Here is a 15145-nt window from a genome sequence, read left to right on the forward strand (position 1 = left end):
GTCCCATCTTAACCATGAAAGCCAGCTGGGTGACTTTGGGCCAGTCACTCGCTCTCAGCCCAACTCATCTCACAGAGTTGTTGATATGGGACAAACAGGAAGTGGAAGGTAATGAAGGCAGGATACAAATAAATAAAATAATAATAATTCTCAAGATTCCTTACATCCAGTGGCCCCCTCAGCTGCTGCTGGATCCAACTGTATCCACAGCCAAATGGAAAATCAGAAGAGAAACCTTCGAAATGAAAATGTTGCTGACTGTGTATACAGGCAATGTTGATGAACAATTCAGACTGTGAGAACAATTTCTGAATACCTAACAGTGCTTAAGGAAAAGGTGGACCCTGAAAGAGATTTCCATACATAGGGATGAGACAATTGGGAGAAAATAGGAGGGAGAGAAAAGGGGTTGTGTGGTTCATTAACAATGGCAATGTTTTCAAAACACACTTTATGTGTTCAGAACCCCCTGAAAACTGTCCTACAATGTCTTGATGTAGTTAGCTACAGCTGCCTCACAATCCCCTGGCTTGGGGAAAAAGTTCATTCCAAAACTCTTCCTTTGTGAAGCCTCTCACCTTCATTACTTTTGCCACCTTCTCTCTGCTTTGCTTCTCCCAAGTCACACCACGTTCCTGGGAAGAAGAAAGGCGAAGTCGTCATGTACACATGCAGTTTTTTGGCTAGAATCTGAGAATGTTTTCCCAGTGTCTTCTCCTAGGATTCATTCATTCATTCATTCTTTCTTTCTTTCTTTCTTCCTTCCTTCCTTCTTTTTTTCTTTCCTCCCTCCTTTTTTCCTTCTTAATTCCTTCCTTCTTTCTTTTCTTTTTCTTCTTTCTTTTTCTTTCTTCCTTCCCTCCCTCCTTCTTTCTTTCTTAATCCCTTCCTTCTTTCTTATTTCTTTCTTTCCTCATTCTCTCCTTTCATTCTTTTTTTAATTCCTTCTTTCCTTTTTTCTTTCTTCCCTCCCTCCCTCCTTCTTTCTTTCTTAATCCCTTCCTTCTTTCTTCTTTCTTTCTTTCCTCCCTCCCTCCTTTCATTCTTTTTTAATTCCTTCTTCCCTTTTTTCATTCTTTCTTCCCTCCCTCCTTCTTTCTTTCTTAATTCCTTCTTTCTTTCTTATTTCTTTCTTTCCTCCCTCCCTCCTTTCATTCTTTTTTAATTCCTTCTTCCCTTTCTTTCTTCCCTCCCTCCCTCTTTCTTTCTTAATCCCTTCCCTCTTTCTTCTTTCTTTCTTTCCTCCCTCCCTCCTTCATTCTTTTTTAATTCCTTCTTTCCTTTTTTCTTTCTTTCTTCCCTCCCTCTGTCCCTCCCTCCTTTCATTCTTTTTAATGCCTTCTTTTTTCTTTTTTCTTTCTTCTCTCCCTCCCTCCTTCTTTCTTTCTTAATTCCTTCCTTCCTTCCTTTCTTAATTCCTTCCTTCTTTCTATCTTATTTCTTAATTCCTTCCTTCTTTCTTTTTTCTTTCTCATTCTTTCCTCCCTCCCTCCCTCCTTTCTTTCTTTCTTTCTTTCTTAATTCCTTTCTTCTTCCTTTCTTCTTTCTTTCTTTCTTAATTCCTTCCTCTCTACTTTTTTCCTCCCTCCCTCCTTTCTTTCTTTCTTTCTTCCTTCTTCCATCTTTCTTTCTTTTCTTCCTCCTTCCCTCCTTTCTTTCATTCTTTTTTAATTCCTTCTTTCTTTCCTCCCTCCCTCCCTTCTTTCATTCATTCATTTCAATCTATCTTCTGGAACATTACTCTCACTATTCTAATTTTAAATGGTGTGGGCCATTTCAATGGTCTAAAATGCATTCATTGATTCCATTGAAAATTAGAATTGTCACAGCAGAGTAATACAAGAGCAGAAAAAAGTTTAACATTTACGGCTAACATGATTTAAACTCTAGTTGCTGCAGTGCCAACCTCTATTAGTGGCACTTCCATCATTTTGGGAGGAAGGTAAGCAAAAAGATAAAAGCTCCGTTAAATGTAGCTTACTTCTAGGGTTGGGGCCAAGGAAAAATAGTGGTTCTAAATAATAAAGGTAAAGCTGATCCAGGATTGATTTTAAAAAGGTATTAAAATAGACCCTCTTCCATTTTTTGTCTCTGAATCACACTGCTCTGTGGGGCTTAATTCTGATTCATCTGACACAGGATTACACCATTAATCTCTTATTTCCCTCTTGTAAATACAATACAGGATGTTTTTTAAATGTAGAGGTATGTAAAACATTAGCAAGACCCTTTTAAAAATGCATTTAATATTACCTACATAACATAAAATGACCTCGATTTTGTAATAATGACCTTCCTTCCCCACCTCCAGCAGAGGTTCATAGACATCTATTATTCTAATAATATAGTATTATTTGATTGCTTTGTATTATTGATGAGGAGAGATCTTGCTCATCCTTTTTGGCGTCTTCAAGGCAGTTTTTAACTCCTGATGACTGTCTGGACTAGTCCCTGCAGTTTTCTTGGCAAGGTTTTTCATTTTTCCATGTTATTATTACTAATATTATTTCATATTATCATAATTAGTGATATAGAATAAGAGAAAGAAAAATAATGAGTCAAAGAAAGTGCTAAAGTGCAAAAACAAAGAAAGATAAAAAGATACAAAGACATATGTAGCTTTCAATCTTCTTTACAGCAGTTGTAAATACATTTATCAATTTTGCTCTATGGTTACAACATAGCCATATTTTTTTCTATAATCTATTCTTTCTAATCATCAAAACTATAAATCATCACCCCACCACCCCACCCCGGATTCACACAAAAATCTATAAGGGGTTTCCAGTCAGCAATAAATGCAGATATTCTCTTTTCTTTGAGCAAAGGGGGCAACTGGGCCACTTCAGCAAGTCCTGTTATCCTTACCAACCTTCTCTCCATTGTGGGTAGTATCAAATATGTCTACCTTTGTGCAAATAATAATGTTGCTGCATTTATCATTTGTGAAAAAAATGCTCCGTAACTTTTCTCTTACTGTTTGCCCATCAGTCTTATAAGGAAAACCTCTGGTTTCAATTCTATATTTATCTTTAAAATCCTCTGAATTAGTATTTGCATCCAAAACTTTCTGGCATTTTTACTCATGGTGAAGTTTTCAGAAAAGGTTTGCCATTGCTTACTTCCTTGGGCTGAGAGAGAGTGACTGGCTCAAAGCACCCAACTGTACCCAAGGCAGGTCTAAAACTCACAGTCTCCCAGTTTCTAACCTGATGTCTTAACCTTCTTCCTGCCTGGTCATATTTCTCCAGAGATCTTTTCAAGGGCGAAGCCTTCTTATGAAAACTGGGGGATTCTCCTTGTGCTTTTCTTTGTTTGTGAACTGAAAATGTATATAATGTTTTAAATGTCTACAGAGATTGGAGATTCTCAATCATCCAGGTCTTGTCCCAAAGGTGCTACAGAAAGCTTAAAGAAGCTTCTTGGATGAAAAGCAAAATGTTTTCAAAGAGAAAAAGAAAAACCCAAGGAAGTCCAGTTGCCTTTGGGAAATAGCACCTTTGGGAGGATGTTTAAAAGGATTGGGATGCATGGATTTTGAAATAGATACACTTCTTAAACTATATCACACCGATAGCACTGAGTGCTATCATAGAAATGTGAGAGGCAGTGACGGAGGGACAGGAATAGCCATCTCGGTTTTCAACAAACTTTTAAAGTTTAAAAAAAAAAAAGCACTGCTCTGGTATTAGGTGGGCCAGTGAAGCAGGCTCACCACCAATAGTAGTTAATAATCAGTTTCAAAATCAGTTTCAAATGAGCTGTTTTGAGAGTTTGATTTGGGACTTCATCAGCCAAAAGAACAATAAATCCTTCTCCCTCCCCCCCCCCAAAAGGAGGAGGATTTCGTATTGGGAAGGAAAGCTAATTGCATCCACTTATTCGAGAGATTGGTGTCTTCTTCATTGTCATTTTTGGTTCAGTGTAATCCTTGCAAATCCAAGTCCTTTGGTTGCTAATTAATGGAGGGAGGGAGGGAAGGGGGAGCAGGTAGTCAGCAGGTGAGGTTGATGCTTGGAGATTCCCAAAACAGAGAAAAATAGGATTCTTCAAAGAATAAACTCTTTTAAATAATTTTAAGCAAGTGGATTGGATAAACCGGAGGTTTTTGTCCTTGACACATAAAATAACTACGTCTTCATTTATACCTAACAGACGGCGATCGCCATTATTTTGAATACCACGTTTAAAAATATAGATACGAGATATAGAGTCCCTCCCCCCCAAAAAAACAATTTCCTTCTCTTTCTTTTCCCCACCAAGCGGGGGGGGGGGATACTGAATGGGACCCGAAGAGCCGATTTAAAATTAAACTCCCAGTCAAGGCATTTGAAGTGGTCTCGCTTTCCAGTTCTCTAGGGAAAGCGAAAATAGTTTTAGGTGCAATGCAATTGCGGGAGGATTTTCGGATCCACCTTTTCCTAAGGGATTTACACGACAATGAGACCCTTTCTTAAACCAACGAGTCATTTGAGATTGGAGGAGGGGGAGAAAGATACCCCAACATGACAGTAAATTTAGTAATCGTTACATGGGGAATAATCAGACCTCAGGTTAAAAAAGAGGCCGCATTTATTGCTTAGTTTAAACTCTATCAGGATTTTCTGCAGGGGCGAAATAGCTCCGGGCTCAAGAGTTCAGCTGCTACGCCAAGTCGCCCGGTTCCGATAAGGAACCGAAATCGTTCCCTTCCCTTCTCCGAAAAGGAAACGCTACGAAGCCCCCTTCCTTTCGTCCCGCGGTCATTCCGCAAGCCGTAGCCGATTCCGCCGGGACATCTGAGCCAAAGATTAGGCGTTTTGCGCAGCTGGAGACGTCTCCAGAGCCCTGCAGCCCTTGCAGGGAGATGGGAGTGGGTGGTAGAGGGTCAGCAGGGTGGGGCATGCCGCCCTCCCCTAGAGACAACCCCCTAACCTAAACAAATTCAACTGGCAAGAGAAGGAGGTCCGAGGCGACTTGGCGTCTAAGTAAACCCCCACCCACCCCGGAGATAGTCGGGTTTTTGCTCCCAATTGCAGGGCATTGATGATCCGGACCGGGGAGCTCCTGGAGCTCAGACTTTTCCTCTTCGATTGGCAACTTTCCTTTGCCTGCTTTTCCGGGCGTCCCAAGAAAGCAAACGCTTCTTGGAAGCATCGCGCCCGAAGAGCCACTCCGGGAGCGCCAGAGTCCCACCACCTTCCAATTCCGACGGCTGCTGATCTGCACAGCCACGTTGACCAAAAGAAACATGAAAATGGGCTTTTATTCCTCAGGCTTGTTTGTACAAGAGAGGTACAAAAACTTCAAACCCAGAAAAACAAACTTTTTCCCCTCCCCTCCGTTGTGCACACAGGGGGAGAGAGGAAGAGGGGGGGATGTGATTTTTGTCGGCAATAAATCTGGAGCTTTGCCTTTTTCTGTCCTGGAAACGGGTTTTCTCTCGCTTCTGCAAGGTCGCTTTTTTGGCTGCTTTGGTATTTGGGTTTAAATGCGTGGGGTTGACAAGCGTGTTTTCGATGTTACCGCGAACGAATCCCGGCTTATTTATATTTCTATTACCGAAATAAAGGGGGCAAAACGCGGTTCCCGATCCCCTGACAGCGATCGGAGGCAGGGAAGACGCTCGAAAGGGTAAAAGAACGGGCGGGAAAAAACGAAAAAGCCGCCGGAGGAGTTTGGTTTTCAAGCTGGAGCGGCTAAATACTTCCCCGTGAAGTATACCCCGAAAGGGCTCGATGCAACTAAAAAAACCCAAACAAATCTGTCTGCAAAAGCAAATTTACAGAACGATCTCCGAGAGATCCCCCCCCCCGCGCGCGCCCCCCAACTTTGCCCACCCGCGAGCTGGAGTGATCCCGCTCTCCTAAATACGTTTGTCGGGTGGCAATTGTGGATTTCCACACGCCTTTCTCCGTAGAAAGTCGGACACTGACTTTCAGTGACCCGAGTCTTTCGGAATGTCCTGTTAAAATCGGCAAGAACCAGATAATTTTTCCGAATATTAGAATACTGTATTAAAATCTGGAATAAAGTACTGATGAATTCCACGTGCATTCGTGAGCTTTCTGAAGAGCTTACGTTATGAGTAGCTTAAATCCAACAGAGACCTTAAGGTAAATGGGATTCTACCCAAGATTGTATAGATGAAATTCATCACGAACTAGGAGAAAATCTGGATTTATGAAGCCCTATTTGATAAAGTCTGCTTTAAACGGAGTAAATCTTACATTTATCCAAATGCCAGACTTCTATCTTGTGCCATGACTTTTATCTAATGAACACCACCCCACCCTAAATAATCAGCAACATTTGCCTCTTCTTTTTATGGTGCAAGCTTCTCCTTCCTCAGAGCCTGTGCGTTAACTTCTTTCTATCTTACCTGGCTGTAGGTAGACCCAAGAAGTCCAGAATTAGAAAGAGACAAACTAATTCTTGGGTTAGTTACATTACCCTTGTTTAAAAACTAGTGGGTTAGTTAAAACAATGAGTTGAAGGCTAATAATAAACTAGTTAAAATTCATATTATCCCAGTAAAAGACTACTTATATATTGAATTAATTCACATGAAACGTATTAAAATAATTAAAATTTGCCGTTCAAGACTACTGTAATACTGAAACTGGTGCCTGTATACTTGCAAATACGTGGCTTAAAATTCAGTAAAGAGACATCAGATGACCATTGGTAATGTTTTGCACTCCAAGCAAATCCCATTGAAATTAGCAATTAGGCATCAGAAAAAGCAAAATGATTCTGGAAAACTCCTAGGCAGGTTGCTTAGAAAAATCAGGCATTCTGGCCCAGTGAAAGGGGTTTCATTCTGGCCTATTCGTTTTCTTATAGATCATTGTGATTTTGCACTACAACTGTAACACATTCAACTACTACATTCTCATCAAGGACGATTTTGTTAGTACACTATACCTAATACTAAGTACTAATTTAATTAATAGCATATGTAGCTATTCAAGTATGAGATAAGGATAGAAGAAAACTGCCTGTTTAAATTCCTGCTGAATGTCACCGCAAATTGTAGGCTCTCGATCAGGTTATTGGGATTCAATGGCAATGAAACTTTTGCTAGGTAAAGTACATAGCTATGCCCACATAATTAAAAAAACAAGTTTCACACAAATTCATATTTACCATTTAGTATAATGGTCTGCTGCATAGGGATGATTAAGGGTATTTGCACAGCACAGGAGTTGGAAAAAGTTGCTGTTTGGATTGCAAAATTAATCATGGTGGCTTTGCTTCATTGTAAATGTATTGCTCCTACTGATCTCTTTTATGTTTTTATTGCTGTTCTTTTTTATTGCTTTATCTACTAGCTTGTTATTCTTGTTGTGTTTTTGATGCATTGTTGGCTTGTTTTTATTGTGTTTCATTACCTTTGCATTAGCAGCTTTCAACCAGACAAGGAGCATTGCCCTTTAACCATTTTAAAGAACATATATTTACACAGTAGTATTACAATTCTGCCATCTATACATGTCTATTCAAATTTAAGCCATCAAATGAGCTTAAACCATTCAGTATACTATACCTGCAAATTAATCCAGGAATCCTTATAATAACTTTGTGAGATAGACCAGGGATTTATCTGGTTCACACCTCAGCCTTTTAGGCACCACAGGGTTTTAGTTCTTTTGGTCAATTTGCTCATTCTAGTTGGGTTCACATGCTGTTCTGGTGGCTTGGAATGAGGAGGTTCCAATTCACCCATTCACATCCTAGCCTAGTTGAATCCTATTTAAACAGGACGTGAAAGAAAGTAAGAACTTGTGTAGTTTATTCACTGAAAGCAATAAGGCACAGAGTTTGTATTCCCAACATTCATATTGAAATGCTTTTATTGGAGTTTACTGAATGTGTGGTTTGATTGCTATGAACCGTGCAGTCATATGTGGTTTTTGCTATTCTTGTAACCTGCTTTGGATGTCATGGTTGCAAAGAAACATAAATATTTGTACAATTCTTTTCAATTAGTGATGGCTTTCTCCTAGAAAGTAAAGGTTTGAACAGAGAAGCTCCTGTCCTCACCATGTGACTGTTGGCCTCATCTGCTTCTAACATGGGAAATTCCTTTTTGCAAGTTTCATAAATGAACTCTTTTCTCCAGTTCTTCTCTCACCCTCTTTCAAAACTGCACATGAGAATGGACGTTATGGTAAAAGATGATTAGATATACTTTCTTTTATGTGTGCAGAAACATCAATTTCACTGGATTGTATCCCCCTACACACACATCCTATTAAAACAGTTGGGAGAAAGGTATGTATGTTTTCTTCATTTGCACCGTTTGGGATTTACAAATTGAAACTATGTTGTAATAATTGTTATTATTATTTCACTACGTAATTGTCTTTCTACAGGGAAGATGCTGCAACTTCACTATTGATCAGCTTTCCTTTAAGTGAAACTAAAGTTTAAATGAAAAAGATTCCTGGGCTTGGTCAAATTCTGCAGTATCACACACCAATCAGGCACCCACTACTCCCTGAAAACGATAGGGAAACTGAGTACAGAACCAGGAAGGAGAAGTTCCCATTCCTGAGTACTCCAACAGGTGAGAAAGAGAGAAATATATTGCTTACCTATGCCCTGATCCATTTTGGTTTCTCTTGAAAAAGCAGATATATACACCCTTGCAGCTATCCTGCTGGCCTGATCTCAGCAAATGAGATTGAGTTGGTTAAAGCAAGTGGTTGTGGAAGGCCTGATCAAGTGTTGCAGGAGGAGATAGAAGGGCTGCTCAGCAAACAACAGAAGAGTGCAATCAGAAGGGTGTCTCTATTCAGGGGTCAGTTCCACTAAATTCAGTGAGACGGAATACTTCAGATAAGTAGATGTAAGGCTGTTGACCTAAGGTTTCATATATCACTGCACACTGATTTGGTTATAATCCTACTGAGCAGTCAGACACACTTCACAGAGAAATACAGAGAAGGGGCAGGTTTTCTAGTTTCCCCGCTAGGACTAGCTGTGCTAGGAATGTGAGATCCCTCCACTAGTGAAAGGGGCCCACTACCTTCCCCATTTGGTACAGCGTCTTCTGAACCAAGCCCCAAAGCAACCCGGACAGCATGGAATTCTGTAAACAAATACGGGGCTAACCATCTGCTTCAAAGTGCAAAATGAACCTTATTTTATTTGGGAAATGTATTTATAGGGGAATTTATTTGTCCACCCACTCTCTGGGCATCTTACAGGCAGAAAAACTTCAGTATAAAAAATTAAATTAAAAAAATACCATCACGCAACACCCCCACCCACCTCCAGCGACAACACGCAGTCGGATGGGCCAGCGGATGGGCTTTTTTGTCCCCCAATGTCCCGCTGCTTGAGAGGGCACTCCCATGACCCTCGACCCGCCCGAAGAACGCCCCGCAGCGATCCTTTCACCACGTTTTGCCCTGGACGCCCACGGGTGGCTGTCACTGCTTGAGGCGTCTCTCGGTTGGCAGCCGGGCTCGCCCGCTCTTCTTCCCGACGGTATAACCCCTCCCGGTTCCTGCCTGCCCTGGGCCAGGCCCCTCCCTCTACAAGCCCTCTCAGCAAAGCCCTGTGGCTTTGCTGCGCCCCTGGCATTCTCAAGAGAGGCTGCTCTGGCAAGCTTGTCTCCACTCGTCCCTTGAAGGCACGACAGCTGGAAGGGAGTGCCGGCCGACGGCTGCTCGGCTGCAGAGAGAGAGCCCAAGCAGCTCCGGAGTCCTGCCGCGGCTAGGGTAGCTCGCCTCCTGGTTGGGCAAGGTGCGCTCGCAGCTCTTCCAGGGGCGGTGAAAGAAGCGGAGATCGCAGGTCTCCCTCTACGAGCTTTCCCGAAGCGCCTTCTTGGAGGAGCGGCATCTAAAGGGAAAGATCGGCTTGTTTCCCACCGCGTCGTCCCAGCGCCTCCATCCATTGTAGGAACCCGGCCGGCAAGTATTTCAGGACCGCTTCTCACCCTTCGCTTGAGTCGCTTGAGCCGCTAAGCCATGGAAAGTCTGAAGGCGCGTTGCCCTGCCGGTCCTCGAAGATCGGCTTCCTTTTAGGTCTGCCGGGCACCACAGAGTCAGGCTGCCCAGGAGGTTGAAGGTCTTGGGGGACATCATCGCCCTAGATTTCTCCCAGAGGTTCTCAAGCTCCAGCACCCAAACGCAGCGGGCTCCGAAGCTGCTCTCTTCGCAACCCCACCGGCATTCGCGCTCTTAGATCCTTGCCAGAGCGGGACCGAGGGTGCCTTGAAGATACTCCTTCGGACGTCAGCCAAGAAAGAGCGAGGCTGGCGCACCCCAGTCCTCAAAGTTGCCCGTTAATCGCCTGCAACCTGCATCGCCGTCGGAGGCGGAGGTAGAGCCTGGGATGACGGCCGAAAGCCCTCAACCGACGGGTTGCGCGGTGAGCCGGCCCGACGCCGAAGCCGAAGCCGCCTCTAGGCTTCCCGCGCTGGTGAAGATGGAGCCGGCAGCCCCGGGAGAGGCCCTGGAGCCGGAGCCGTCGGAAGAAGACGGAATGGGAAGTTCGCGGCCTATCGGACGCCGCCGCAAACGGCCGGTCCAGCGCGGGAAACCCCCGTACAGCTACATCGCGCTCATCGCCATGGCCATCGCGCACTCTCCGGAGCGCCGCTTGACCCTGGGCGGCATCTACCGCTTCATCACCGAACGCTTCCCCTTCTACCGCGACGGGCCTCGCAAGTGGCAGAACAGCATCCGCCACAACCTTACGCTCAACGACTGCTTCGTCAAGGTGCCCCGAGAGCCCGGCCGGCCGGGCAAAGGCAGCTACTGGGCCCTCGACCCCCACGCCCGCGACATGTTCGAGAGCGGCAGCTTCTTGCGCCGCAGGAAGCGCTTCAAGCGCAGCGACCTTTCCACGTATCCGGCCTACATGCACGAGGCGCCGGCCCAGCCCGTCGGGCCTTCGCTGAGCTCAGCCTACGCCCCTCCTGCTGCTCTCTGCTATCCTTCCCAGCCGCCCCTCTTCAGCCTGGGGCCCCTCATGGCCCAGCCGAGCCCGGAGCTGGTGCAGCAGCATAGCATGGACATAAACTCTTCTCCTAGCAATGCCTGCTCCTTTGCTGGGTCCGCAGCTTACTCTAACCAAGCCTGCACCGCAGCTTCTGGTCTAGGCAGGCCCCACAACACCATGCCTTACTCTTACGCCATCCCCAGTGCCCAGCAACTCCAGGTTAACCAAGGCGCTTATTCCCAGAGCAGCAGCAGTAACCTCTTTGGGGCTTCTGCCCGTCTAGGAGTACCTACCTCACCCCCCATCACTAATGACAGCATGGATTTCTATGGCAGAATGTCGCCTAGCTCCTACAGCTCTTTGGCTCACGGGTACAATGCCGGTGGGCAGCTCAGCAGTCCCGGAGCCTACCTGCGCCACACCTCTTACCCCAGTAACATGGAAAGGTTCGTTTCAGCCATCTGAAGTCAAGGAGAAACTTGGCTAGGGGAAAAAGAGAGCAAGGCAGGGCAGGGGAAGGGTGAGATCTCCGGTTGTATTATCTTCCCCTCGGGCTTAGATTACCATCGTGAGCATGTTACCCTGGCACCGGCAGGAAGGTTGTGGTGTTCATTCGGTGAGACTGCACATCGATACGCCAATCAGCGCCATTATTTAAGTCTGTAAGAGGAACAGGACAATGGAGGTGTTCACAATGCAGGGCTGGTGTAAAGATTTAACTTTGTGAAGCGAATGCACTATACAGTATGAAGCTAATGACTCTGCTGTGTAGGTGAGAGTGTTGAGAAGACACAGGGGACCCTTTCATGCTGTGAGCTATGAAACGCACCACCTGTCAGAACCAAAGGCAATGCAACGTATCAGATCTTTTTGTGTGCTTTTCCATTCCTGTCAACTCTCCTCCACTTTTTCTTTTGTGAGCTCCCTCTTTACAAAATCATTTGTTGTAGCTGTAGCCTCAATAAGTAGCAAGCTTTTTCTTTTTCATTTTTTTTACCTAGTCCAATTATTAGCAATATTATGAATAACTAGTAGGTGTATGCTTAATACCCTCAATGTCAAGTTTTCAGTGACTCACAAGTTCATTTGGAGAAATAAATGTGGAGTCAATGATTCACCCTTCTGTTTGAATGCTTTCTGCTGGCTTTGGAAATGCAATAAATAACCTTTGAAACTGATTTTCTTGGAACTTTCTGATTTGTAGCTGGTTATTTTCAGTTAGATAGCTTGCATTGCAGCGCATAAAGGAACTTGCCTCCACACTTCAGTGCATGTATTGTTCATCAAATTAAGTCAGATTTCTCTTCATTTTTATGGGTTGTAAAAATATATGCTTAGCAGCTGTATAGTCAGCTACGTAATCAGATAGGAGTACATTTACTAATGGCTTATGCGTAAGAGATAAGAAAATGTCAAATTCACCCCTAGAAAGAAGACATTTGTCCATATTCGGTAACTTCCCTGCTTTTAAAATTCAGCTTCGATTTTTGCGACTGAGAAATACATACTGTGTTCAAAACATAAAAGCTATTGTATATTTTCTGAATAACACAGTAATCAAATGATTCACCCAAAAAGGCAATTCTATTTTTTTCAAAATGATGCTTTTTACCAGGGGGCAGTTTTGGGTTTTTTTGAAGACTTCTGCTCACCCTACTTTACTTATCTTTCATAGCAATCAAGATTTTGATATTGTTATACTGGTAGTTGAGGCAGAAATACAAAGAAAAGCTGTAAAATGAATGGCTAAACCCATATGATCAAATACTGTACATTATCATTAAAAGTAAAAAGAGTAAAATCCTATAGGTTATCGTCTTGCAATCCTGGATCAAAAAACTAACTTTTTAATAAGAACTATAGGTATCAGGACTCCCATTAGCTGAAAGCTGTTTACAATCCAAACAAGACTAATATCACACGTCCCTATAAATCACATAGTACAACATTGTTACGGTTGCATCATTTCAGACTTCAGGAATAGAGAGACTAACTTATTATAAATGACAAAGAATCTTTTGCAAATTCAGGGTAATAACATATTAGTTATTTAGTTGTTAGAAAAGTTCTAATGAGCCTTTCCTTAATGTTCTATGTATAGGAAGTTCTTAACACAGAAAATATTCAAAATTCAATTTCCATGGACGTGCACTTATAGATTTGAAATGAATTTTGGACCATAACATTCATATGATGAACATGCAGAGTTTGAGCCAGATAGTGTGTTCAGGATGATGAATTTGACTTACTGGGTTAGACCAAAAGTGTCAGAATTCAGCATTCTTGAAGAAATAGTAGCTAATTAGGTTCCTCTGGATACTTAGAAGAAGGGCACGAAATTCAGCGTATTCTTGCTATTGTTTGTTCCCAACATCTTTATAGATTTTCTAAGGTAAAGCATTTATGAAAATGGATTTCATTTAGTAAAAACCCTAGAGAGAAACACCATCTGTGTAATGTGTCAAATTTTTTTGAAGTTAGTGGCTCCCACCAGTAATTTGGATAGCACCTGCTTTTCATATGTTAATTCTATGTTCAGTGTAGCAACCAAATTAATTTGGTAAAAGGAGAAGGGGTCGGAATTGCTTCAATTTATTGCCAGCTAGTTCTATGCAGTTGAGAAGAAGATACTTTCCTTCAACCACAGACCAATTGATACCCCTTTTATTCTATTGCATTTCTGACTTTGTTGTCCAAGCAACCTGCAGGGATGTACAAATAAGTTCTGGAATTCTGTTTTATATAAGAATTTTGAAAACTTTCTTTTTGTTAAAATACTATCAGATTCTGTACCAACAAATTACATCTCCCAAGCAACCTTGAATGCTCTTGTATCCTTCAAACACTTCTTGCACTGTTCTTTGGCCCATTCTTTGTCTCAGTATTTTCAGTCATGCATGTATTGTATATATGCCTCTACCTTGAAAAGACAGAAAGAACCCAAGACAAAAGGATAATGATCTACTAACTGAGGTGGCCTTTCTTCAAGCATTATGTGTGGATCAAGATGGACACTAAATTAAATATGTTGCTACTCCCATAGCTCTATTTTTAATTTTTCATTCGTACCAGGTGAATTGATTTGCATTGAAATTACTGCTATGCAGGTGTATGTTTTATAGCCAAACAGCATAGGAAAAAGGATTGAATTTTCTTCTTTGCACTGCAAGATGGGAGAACAGTTGCAGTTTACATTCTTCACCTATTGTGTAGTTCATCTCTAGTATTTTAAGTTTTCTATAACAAAAAAATCTGTGGCATGCAAATAAGCAAATTCTTTTAGTTATTTTAAAGGCAGTTTGAGAAAGAATTCCACGGGATAATTTAGACTGTAGTAAATTATATTGTATTCCATTCATTTTATAATTTGTAAAACATTGAAAAGCTATTTTGATGTGGTTTGATTCTTAGGGAAGCAATCCATTTTTTGTCAGAGCTTGTTATACAAGCACTGACTTTTTAACTAAAGAGCCTGTATAACGTGAGAGGCAATCTGGAGAATGTTCTGATGCAGGGATTTGATCCATATAGAATGGTGAGCAGCCCTGTTGGGCCAAACTATTTTATCACGTGAACTAGGAAGTCCCTGAACAATGATGTTCATTGCAGATGAAAAAAAGCTGTGGGGGGGGGGGAGTTGTTCTTAGACGGATGTTTCTGCTTTTCTAGTCTACAGCAACATTCCTGCACATTCCCCAGAACAATTAAACTACTGCTCTAAAATAAAAATGAACAAAAAGCCGAATGAACCAAAGCAGAGATGGACAGAAAGAAGACTAAGACTTGCTGAAATCCTGAGTGATTGATAATATATCTGTAAAGGTTTTTGGATACCACCCAATTAACAAAAGGCTTTTTTCTTCTGTAAATTAGGTTGCCGATTTTTTTTTTTTAAGGAAGGAGTACGAGATTCAATTTTAGTAATGGAAGCATCATCTTGATTTCCGCTTTGTGCTCTAAGTTTAGAATACTCTTTAAATTTGATATGTGGGTGCTTGACTTCTGTAACTCTTTTTCACCTTGCATCGGTCGATTGAATTTGGGGTTCCAAGAGTAGTAATTTAAAAATGTAGAAATTTGAAGTTGTTTCTTCTCTGTAGTAAAACAATCAAAATCAGTACTGTTTAGGTCACTTCTTTGTATAATATGTGCTAGCTTGAAAGGGTCCCTCAATTTCAGTTCTCCATGATATCATCATCAAGGTAAAGCT

At 42.3% G+C, this 15145-nt stretch overlaps 1 protein-coding gene across 1 annotated transcript; it reads left to right on the forward strand.

Annotated features, from left to right (window-relative positions):
- Positions 1-9489: 9489 nt before the first annotated feature.
- On the forward strand, positions 9490-12113 carry FOXE1 (forkhead box E1). The gene has a single exon (XM_014071208.2). The coding sequence runs from the start codon at positions 10327-10329 to the stop codon at positions 11398-11400; it is 1074 nt and encodes a 357-aa protein (XP_013926683.1). The 5' UTR covers positions 9490-10326; the 3' UTR covers positions 11401-12113.
- Positions 12114-15145: the final 3032 nt, after the last annotated feature.

Source organism: Thamnophis sirtalis, unplaced genomic scaffold (genome assembly GCF_051295495.1).
Source record: "Thamnophis sirtalis isolate CommonGarterSnake01/CBP01778 unplaced genomic scaffold, rThaSir2_p1.2 scaffold_5, whole genome shotgun sequence".
NCBI lineage: Eukaryota > Metazoa > Chordata > Lepidosauria > Squamata > Natricidae > Thamnophis > Thamnophis sirtalis.

Bases quoted from the DNA above. Each gene is read 5' to 3' on its own strand.
- FOXE1 (XM_014071208.2), top strand. From the start codon at position 10,327: ATGACGGCCGAAAGCCCTCAACCGACGGGTTGCGCGGTGAGCCGGCCC.